General features: G+C 56.9%; 2 protein-coding genes across 3 annotated transcripts in view; one reads left to right on the plus strand and one right to left on the minus strand.

Annotated features, from left to right (window-relative positions):
• ABI3 (ABI family, member 3) overlaps positions 1-1,449 on the plus strand; it is a 12,559-nt gene extending 11,110 nt beyond the window's left edge. For both annotated transcript variants that reach the window (XM_014541154.1, XM_014541156.1), the window contains 3 exons: positions 1-78; positions 581-718; positions 1,067-1,449. In XM_014541154.1, coding sequence (XP_014396640.1) covers positions 1-78; positions 581-718; positions 1,067-1,230 — 380 coding nt within the window. In that variant the 3' untranslated portion in view covers positions 1,231-1,449. The remainder of the gene's footprint in view (positions 79-580; positions 719-1,066) is intronic.
• Positions 1,450-1,791: 342 nt separating this feature from the next.
• On the minus strand, positions 1,792-9,694 carry PHOSPHO1 (phosphatase, orphan 1). Its single transcript, XM_005868147.2, is given in 6 exon segments — positions 1,792-3,304; positions 3,307-3,378; positions 5,114-5,117; positions 5,313-5,421; positions 7,473-7,571; positions 9,343-9,694. Coding segments are annotated over 4 exon segments (789 nt in total). The 5' UTR covers positions 5,358-5,421; positions 7,473-7,571; positions 9,343-9,694; the 3' UTR covers positions 1,792-2,636.
• Positions 9,695-10,025: the final 331 nt, after the last annotated feature.

The following is a 10,025-nucleotide window of genomic DNA, read 5'->3' on the forward strand; positions in this document are numbered from 1 at the left end:
TGGCCCCACCCCCTCCGCCAGCCTCCGACATCGAACTGCTGCCCCCTCCGCTGGAGGAACTGTCCCTGCCCCCTCCAGGTAAGGGACTCCGCCCTCTCCTCCTAGCTCCACTGTGGGGTCCCTGTCTCACCCCCCAATACCCCTCCCCACCCCTCTTGGATCTAACCCCGCCCACCTCAGTGAAAGGAGGAGGCAGAGGAGATGAACTAACAACTTAGGGCCTGCTTTATACCAGGCGGTGGGGTCGAAGCTTCTCATCCATTTTCTCACTTAAATCTAACCCTAAGAGGATCTTCACACCCCCATTTAACAGACGAGGCTGAGGATGAAAGATTAGGTGACGTGCCCAATGGTTACCCAGCTAACCGGCAGTCTGACTACCCTACATTGTCCAAAGGTTCAGTGTTTACTGGGCACCTATTCTGCGCTGGAGGCATTGTGGGAGGACCAGGCTGGGCAAGGGCTGGAGGAAGATTTCATAAAATGGGCAGATCTGGTGCCCTCCTCTTGACCAGCAGTTTCCTGGGGCGAGTGGAGGGGGTTCCCTGTGCCACAGGGCAGACTTCGTTTTCCCTCCCAGCCCCAGAGCTGCCCCCGCCCCTGGACCTGCCCCCTCCTCCAATCCTGGATGTAGATGATTTGGAACTCCCACCTCCACCTCCACCAGGCTTTGGGCCAGAAGAGCCCAGCTGGGTCCCTGCTTCATACTTGGAGAAAGGTAGGCACCTTTCTGGGCCTGAAGGACCCCAGGTCCCACCACCAGGGTTCCCATTCCACCCCAGATGCATTCTGGGCCTACTATCGACCCCCTCACCCCCACCCCCACTTCCTGGTGAACTGAGCAAATGTTTACCCAGTCGTTCAGAACCAAGCTGGGAAGACAGCAGCTGGCCTGCGATTAACTGAGCTGGGGAAGGGATCGGTCCCCAGGGCTTGGGAAAAGGCACCTCTTGCCCCACGGCTTGCACCCTTCTCCCCTACGTGCTCCCCAGAATCATGCAGGCCCCTGTATCACCATGGCTGGGCAGGAGGCACTTCTCATGGCGCCCTCTCCTCCGCCCTGCAGTGGTGACACTGTACCCATACACTGGCCAGAAGGACAACGAGCTCTCCTTCTCCGAGGGCACCGTCATCTGCATCACCCGCCGCCACTCGGATGGCTGGTGTGAGGGTGTCACCGCGGAGGGGACCGGGTTCTTCCCGGGTAACTACGTGGCGCCCAGCTGCTGACAGACGACCTGGGGCTCTTCTCTGCGTGAACCTCGAGGCCCAGGCAAAAGCCAGTTCCAAGATCAAGCAAGACTGGACTAGAGGAGGTACCCAGAGGTCTGCTGCAGACCGGAAAGAACTGGAAGCCGAGGAGTTGTCCACACAGAGGACCCCTATCCCATGGAGGGTGGGGTCTCCGGCTGCAAGTGGCAACTTTGAATAAAACTCTGATGAACTCCTGATGACTGCCCTGGAGGGCTGGGGGCGGGGGGCAGAGAGAAGGGACTAAAAGGCATTTCAGTTCTAAGGCGCCTAGTTATTGAGCCCCCTCTGCCTGCTCCTAGCAAGTCTGTCTCACGTCTCCTCCTCCTTCATTAAGTGCCCTCTATACTGGAGCCCCTGGTGCCCTCTGCAGATGGTCACACCCTGTTCTTTTGCCTGCTGTGTATTCAGCCTTGGTTCCTCAAGCTGGGCCCTCCGCAAAAAGTGGGGACCAATCCCTCACATAAGTGGGGCTCCCTAAGAACCACCTTACCCTCACCCTCACCCTCACCCCTCCGATGGCAGCACCAGAGATCTGTGGACTCTTCCCCCTTCACCTGCTTTAATAGCTCTAAAACACCAAAGAGGAGGGGCTTGGGTTTCGCTGGCTCTGCTTTAAAACATCATGGCTTTCTGTTCCATAGGAGAGGAGGGGGCCGCAGAGGGCCCAGCCCACGGGGGTGACTTTGGTTGTCCCTGGTCTTGTTGCATAGACGAGGCTGGGGTATGAGAAGACACCGAGGCACCGCTGCGAGGTTCCTGGCTGGTCCGACCCAAGCCAGACAGTGTGCTACCTCGTTCCACCACCAGGAGGCGACTGTTCCGTCTGGCTTTTCTTCCTTTGGGGTTGCTGGCAGGATGGGCGGGGAAGGGAGGCAAGAAAAGGGGATGTAGTGTGCATCGCGGTAGGTGAAGCGAAATCTAGGCCTGGGGCTGTAGGCGGAAAGCTTCCTCTCTCCGCGGGGAGTCGGTGCGGGAGGATTCCTCCTTGACCTAAGCCTGGAAGAGGGGAAGTTACACCCGGGCAGCAGTTAAAGTTCTCTCGCCTACAAGGGAACCTCTTCCTCCCAGTTCAGAGGACGAGCTTTTAGGAAACGCTGCTGCCTTCCCAGGAATGCGCATCACCCCGGTTGGGCCACCGTCCAGAATTTAAGTGTTTGCTGTGGCTCTGAGGGAGGCAGCCGCGCTGGTTTAACTGCATGGATAGTTCGGATTGGCTCTGAACTCCCTCCTTCAGCCCCCGAATGGACGGGCCTGGAATCCTAGAAATTCCACACCAAAGGGGGACATACCAAAGAGAAAGGGAAAGGAAGTTAAAAAACTAGATTGTCTTCCCGATCTCCCTTCCTCACTCCTGGTCGGGGCGCCCCCTGCAGGCCGCCGTCTCAGCACGCCTTCAGCACCTGCTGCAGATGGAGGCGCACGTCGTGGGCGGTCTCCCAGGGCACCACGGTGGCGCGGAACGAGCTGGGCTCGGCCTTCTGCGCCTCCTGGATCAGGCTCCGCGCCTCCAGGATAAGGCGGTGCATGAGATAGCCGCGGCGCGGGAGGGCCACGTCGCTGTTGGCCAGCAGTCCCATGGGACAGAAGTCATTGGCGCCGTCGCCCACGTAGAAAAGGCACTCGAAGTGCACGCCGTCTTGGGCCCGCACGCGCAGGGGGTCGCTGAGCACCTTGTGCTTGCACATGTTGGTGGGGCACCGCGCGCAGCTGTGCGTGTGGAAGGGCCGCAGCGCCAGCAGCCCCCGTGCGTCAGGCCCCGACAGGTTGCTGAGGATGCGGCGGAACAGGCCCAGGTGGCCGGTGGCGCGCAGAGCGCTCTCTACGATGAAGGTGTTGGCATCCGAAACGAGAATCACCTCGAAGCCGGCTCCCTGCTTGGCCACAAACTGCAGCAGGTCGCCCATGCCCCGGGACAGGGCGATGGTCTCACAGACGGCACGCAGGTCCCGCCGGCGCACGCCCTGCTCATCCAGGTACTTGAAGACCCGCTGCAGGTACTCGTTGTAGAAGCCCTCGCGGTAGGTGGCGTCCAGGCCGCTGGCCCCACGCTGTTTTCGTCCAGGATAGTTTCGTCCAAATCGAAGGTCAGGAGGAAGCATGGCGCCCCTGCACCGCTATCCCGCCCTCCTGGGAGCAGGGGGAGAAGAGCAGCAAGAGGAGGAAGTAAGCGAGGGCAGGCGCCGCGGGCGCTGATCCGGGAGAGGCTGGTTAGCAGGCCGCGGCCAGAGGCGCTGGCACATCCAAGACCTGAGGAGGACCCAAGGCTGGTTAAGCCGGGGGAGCACCCAACGCCGCGGCCCCCACCCCAGCTCCCTGCCCGCCCCCTGGGCACCTCTCAGTTCACCGCGCTGGGATTTATCCTCAGAGGACCAGCCTCCTCCTGAGCCCAGGAGGGCTTCCTTGGCACCTCTTTCTGCTACTCTCATCCGGGGCCATTGGGACTTAACGTGGGGCAGCGGAAAAGAGGGGACACCCTTTGGGGACGTTTCTGGACTAGACTTTCTAGAAACTTCTGACCCCAGTTGTTGGGATGGATAGAGGGAGGGTGGAGGGGACTCCACTCCTTTCTTCCCTAACAAAGGGTCAGGGAAACCACCCATTCACTCAAAGGGAACAGCCTCCACAATCCCCTCTGGGCCGACGGCTGTGGACGGTGGTGGACAATAAGGAGCTTGTCTCCAGGGCAGGCTAGTTGACACTATGCAAAGCACGAGGACCATGAGTGCCAGACCTCAGGCCTGGAGAGTAGGTGCTGGGCCTCGGCACTGGCCAGGGAGCTGGGTTTTAGCTCAGAATAGCTGGGTAGAGGCTCAAGGCCCAGGGAGGCTCTCTGGGAGCCGCTTCCAGCCAGATGGCTCTGGGCAGGGGTCCAGGGATGGACTCAGCTTTTCCAGGGAGTTTTAGGGGCCTGTGCTGACAGCTCATCACTAGTCACTTGCCAATTCCCCGGAAGGACCGTATCAGCGGGTGGGGTTCGTGCCAGAGTCCGAAGCGAGCGAGCAGCAGAAGCAATGGGGCTGGGGGAGGTAGGAGCCTCCCGCGCCAGGCCACGGCATACCTGAGGCAGGTAAGGGAGAGGAAAGAGAGCAGCAGTGGCTAAAAAGGTGAAGAAGGTAGTGGGGCCGTAGGGGACGGTATGAGGCAGCGGTGGGGAAAGAGGGGACTAGGAGGACGTAATGATGGGGGAGCGTGGAGACAGACTGGACGGGAAGACAGAGTGGGGGTGAGGAGCTCCAGGAAGTGGAGACCTTGGAGAGAATGGAGACAACAGGGCAAGTGTGAGGGCACAAAGAAAGGCAAGCACACGGAGGCAGAGGCCCTCGGCAGCCAGTCCCTGCCACCTCTGCCTGCCAGCAGCTGGATGGATGGAGGGGCAGGGTGAGCAAGTCATGCAAAGTTCACTACGTACTACACTGCCTCCCTTCCCCCCTTCCAGCCTCCACCCAATTAGTCCAGATGAAACCTCTCCTCTTTCTGGTGTCTTCCAAACTCCCTCATATTTCTGTGATGTTTATGGCCTGGCATACCTTGTGAAACAGCAGTCCAGGGTCCTAACTTCAGAGCTGGGATTTGAACCTGGCCTTCTGCCTCCCTAACGTAACTGTCCTTTGGACCTCATCCTAGACCAGTGGTTCTCAACCTTCCTAATGCCGCGACCCTCTAATACAGTTCCTCATGTTGTGGTGACCCCCAATTTCATTGTTACAAATTGAATATAATCAAAGCATAGTGATTAATCACAAAAACAGTATGTAATTATATATGTGTTTTCCGATGGTCTTAGGCGACCCCTGTGAAAGGGTCGTTCGATCCCCAGGTTGAGAACCGCTGCCCTAGAGTCACCCACTGGTCTCAGCACCATCCTGTGGCCCAGGCTCTCTGAAGTTGAGGATGTAAAGCATTAGGACCCTCACCTGGGATGGAAGCTTCTAGGGATTAGAGGCCCAGTAGAGGTGAGGGCAAGCCTAAAAGGGGCTAGATAGGGTCCCTGCCACCCCAGGATGGAAACATGGAAGTTGAGGCCTTACCCTAAGAGACCTCTAGAGGGACCCACTTACCCTAGACAGGCATCGGAGGCCAGCAACTGGAAAACACCCGCTCATTGTTGGTACACCACCCCAGCACCACCTGTAGGGACTGCTGGGCTCTAGCCGTCGTCCAGAGCTCCTGACAACCACACAAGGTCCGTTGGAGGGTGCCCAGTCAGCTGGCTGTGTTCCCACCGCTGATGCTACCAGGCCTTATCCCCGCTGCTGGGCCCCAGGAACCACTCCCAGGAGCTCAGTAAAAACAACCCCTCAGCTGGGCAGTGCTTGCAGAGCACAAAGCCCTCGCTAGGCATCCTCTTAGCGATCCACTAGGATGCTGGAGAGGTTATAGAGGATAGAGTTGGAGACCCAGAGAGGGGAACTGACTTGCTCAAAGGTCACCACTGTAAATGGCAGACAGATTCAAAACCAGATCTGAGCCCTGGCTGGTGTTGCTCCGTGGTTAGAGCATCAGCACCCCACACTAAAGGGTAGAGGGTTCGATTCACGGTCAAGGGCATACACCTGGGTTGCAGGTTCCGTCCCTGGCCCTGGTCAGAGGAAGGGTGGGAGGGAGCAGATTATGTCTGTCTGTCTATCTGTCTCTCTCTCTCCCTCCCTTCCACACTCTAAGAAAAAAAAAAAGAATCAATGGGAAAAATATCCTCAGGTGAGGATTATCAACACCAAAAAACAGACCTGACTCTGAGACCAGTGCTTTTTTTCTCTAGTATAATCATTGTCCCTCTCTGTGTACGGTACAACATAGTTTACAGATCACCTTCACTCATATTCTCTCCCTGCTCATCAGTTTCATGAATTCAGCAGATGAGAAAGGCTCAGAGAGGTGAAATAACTTGCCCATGGCCTTGCTGTTCCCGCGGGCAGACCCTGGATCATGAGCACCTGGCCACAGCCTTGCCTGCCCTGTCCTCGCAAGGGTAGGGGAAGGTGATCAGGCTCATTGTCCCACAGCTGGGGGGCACAGACCCCCGGCACCACAGGTGATCTGGGACTGGAGAGTCAGATTGACATTTCTGCTGGACTTTGCTATGTGGCTTTGGGGACGGGCCTTTACCAACGCGGCTATAAAGGACACCACCTACGGCTCCCAGTGCCCTTCTCTACCCCTGACCCCTCCACCCCTGGCCCCCTCCACCCTGAAGTTGAATAAGAGACCAGAGGCATCTGGGACAGATCTGGAAAGACATTGAGAGCCAGGAAGACTAAACAAGGAGCAAAGGTCTGGCTGGCTGCTGCCCTCTGGTGGTGACAATGAGTGACACTGGAAACACCTCTGACTGTCAAGGTGACACTCTCCCCAGACCAGTGGTCGGCAAACTCATTAGTCAACAGAGCCAAATATCAACAGTACAACGATTGAAATTTCTTTTGAGAGCCAAATTTTTTAAACTTAAACTATATAGGTAGGTACATTGTTAGTAACTTCATTAGGGTACTCCTAAGGCTTAGGAAGAGCCACACTCAAGGGGCCAAAGAGCCGCATGTGGCTCGCGAGCCGCAGTTTGCCGACTACAGCCCCAGACCATCCCAGGATAGCAGGGAGAAGCTATTTCCCCCCAAGACACAAACTGGGACATCCCAGGAGCAGGGCTCCGGTCAGAGGGAGGGCCCCCAACCCTCTCCACTAGACCACACATGCATGAAACCCTTTCGGTCAAGAAGGGATGTGGGTATCAGCCTTTTCTCTAAGAACTTTTAATCTAGGAATTGGGAGAGGCAGTGGGCAAAAGAGGGGGGGGTCGGGAGAGGAGACAAGGTGGAGGAGATGATGGGAGAGAAGGGGAGGGAGGTACAGGGACAAGGAATTGACAGGTTTTGGAGGGTGGGAGGGCTCTCCTAGGCCTTATCTGGAGGGAGTTCCAGCTTCCAGAATCCCGGCTAATACTTTTATCCCATAGAAAAGGGTCTCCTTACTTTGCCTTCATTTCTTTATCTTTTTCTAGTTTGGTGGAGCATGCTACTGATCTAATCATCCTCAAAACTCATTTCTTATAGCAAAAGACAGTTACTTTTTTGCATATACTAATAATAGTATTTAGGGAAATCGGTTAAAAATGTATTATTTTTGTCCTTGTTTCTTTTAGTCCCCATAGCAGAAAGCCAGGCATCCCTAGCCCGGCCCCACAGTAGTCAACCTGGTTCCCATGATGTTCACAAATGACTCACCTCTAGAGCAGCTTTGTCCTGAATGATCAAATCATTTTGTGTCGTCCAAAAGAGTTCCTCAAATAAAAGGGGCAGGGATCTCTGAGCTTCTCCGGCAGGCTAGAACAGAGAGGAGAGAAGGGTTTCTTTGTGGTGACAGGAAGTCCATAACTAGTCCCAGCTAAAAGTGGTGCCTGGCCCTAGCTGATTTGGCTCAGTGGATAGAGCGTTGGCTTGCAGACTGACGGGTCCCAGGTTCGATTCCCGTCAAGGGTACAGGAGGCAGCCAATCAATGTTTCTCTCTCATCATTGAAGTTTCTATCTCTCCCCCTCTCCCTTCCTCTCTGAAACCAATAAAAAGATATTTTTAAAAAATGGAGCCCTAGCCCTGACCTGTTTGGCTCAGTGGATGGAGCATCGACCTGCAGACTGAGGGGTCCCGGGTTCGATTCCTCTCAAAGACACATACCTTGGTTGCAGGCTCCTCCCTGGCACCCTGGTCGGGGCTTGTGCAGGAGGCAACCAGTCGACGTGTTCCTCTCACATTGATATTTCTCTCTATCTTTCCATCTCTCTTCCACTCTCCTTAAAAACCAATGGAGAAATAGCCTCAGGCGAGGATTAACAACAAAAAAGATCTAGTCTCCTTGTATTAATCACTAGTAATCAGATTCGGATTAACAACAACAACAAAGATCAGGTCTCCTCGTATCAATCACTAGAAATCAGATTCAGGCACTAGGCTGGGATTTTCCTCCCCCAGACAGCACTCCCAACCTCACTGCCACCACCAGCAAATGGGAAAAACAGAGGCCAAAAGAGGTCAAGCTAACATCTGGGGCCACACAGAATCAGAATCAGGATTGGAACTCAGGGTCTCTGGTGCCACTTGCATTTAAAATTGCCTGATTTAAAACTGTCAGGCCCTAGCCGGTTCGGCTCAGTGGATGGAGCACAGGCCTGCCGACTGAAGGTTCCCGGTTGGATTCTGGTCAAGAGCACGTGCCTCAGTTGCACGTGTGGGAGGCAACCAATCAGTGTGTCTCTTTCACATTGATGTTTCTCTCACTCTCTCCCCCTCCCACTGTCTAAAAATCCTTGGGTGAGGATGAACAACAACAACAAAATCGCAGCCTGATGCCGGGCTAGTGTGGCTCAGTGGTTGAGCGCAGACCCATGCACCAAAAGATCACTGGTTAGATTCCTGTGCAGGGCACATGCCTGGGTTGTCGCTGGATCCCCAGTAGGGGGCGTGCAGAAGGCAGCCAATAGATGATGTTTCTCATTGATGTTTCTATTTATCCCTCTCCCTTCCTCTCTAAAAATCAATAAAAATCACATATATTAAAATTGCAGCCAGAGCTTCCCTTGTTGCCCTGGAGCCCCCCTTGGACTAGGAGCTTCCTGCCCTAACTGGCTGCAGGCGGTGACCCGGGCCCTGGTGCCAGTGAAGAAGCGGGACCTGGAATCACCTCTGGGCTTGCCCTGCGGGAGGGGATCCTCCTTGGGCAGGGAGGTGGCAGCTGCCGGGTGGAGTGGGGGGGAGAGATATTTTTAGAGGTGGCTGCAAGGCAGGCACTCTGGCACCCCCCCAGCTGGCGGGCTTTTCCCTCCAATGCGGGGCGAAGGGTGCGCAGCTCAGGGAGCTGAGGAGGCTAGCGGTGGCGGGGAGCAAGGGGGCACCGATTCTTTCGCTTTGACCGAGTCGGGACGGCGGATACACCCGGGCATCACAGCACGTTCCTGGGGCAGGAGGCAGGCGGACGCGTTCCTCTGTTCCAGGGGCTCCCCCACTGACACACGCGTGCAGGAGCGCCCTCAAACTCTACACAGCCCCCACTCCGCCCTCGGACCCCAGCCCTCCCCGACCGCGGGGAACCCAGGACTCACGTGCGGAGCGGCGGCGGCGGAAGTCTGTCCCGGCTGAGTTTGAAGCGCAGAGAGTGGAGAGAGGGGCTCGCGGCGGTATTGGGGCGCAGGATGGAGCGGGGGGTGCGTGCGGGAGCTGGAGGGGACGCGGTGTCTCATCCACCCTCGGGTTTCTGGGCTGCGGCTCACGAGTGCCTCCGGTCCGGAGGGGCCGTGGGTGATGTGCGTCTGGGCCGTCCCCTCCACCTGCCTTCCATCCCCCCCGCCCGGGCCACCGCTCGTCCCCTTTAAATGCCCCAGAGCCAGAGCCAGAGCCACCGCAGTCCCCGCACATCACAAGCGGCTGTCCTATCGCACATCCCCAAATTCATTTATTAAGTCTAGTAGTTTGTTGAAGGAGTCTTTGGTGTTTACTATGTACAATATCATGTCATCTGCGAAAAATGACAGGAAGGGTAGGGACGTGGGTGGGGGCACCCTCGTGGGAGTGGACGCACGGTCCTGCGTAAGTCCCGCCCCCATGCCCTGGGGTGCCAAGGCTGCGGGCTTGCCGCTCCGCCCAGGGCTGTGATCCCGGAGATGTGCAGGGATGCACCCCCACCTCCAGCTCCGCGGCTCCCGTGTTCCTCTCCCACGTGCCCGCAGCGAGGGGCCCTCTGCCCCCAGGCGGAGTCACGGCGCCCCATCCCGGCCCCGGGGACCCT

This window comes from Myotis brandtii, unplaced genomic scaffold (assembly GCF_000412655.1).
Source record: "Myotis brandtii unplaced genomic scaffold, ASM41265v1 scaffold265, whole genome shotgun sequence".
NCBI classification, from domain to species: Eukaryota; Metazoa; Chordata; class Mammalia; order Chiroptera; family Vespertilionidae; genus Myotis; species Myotis brandtii.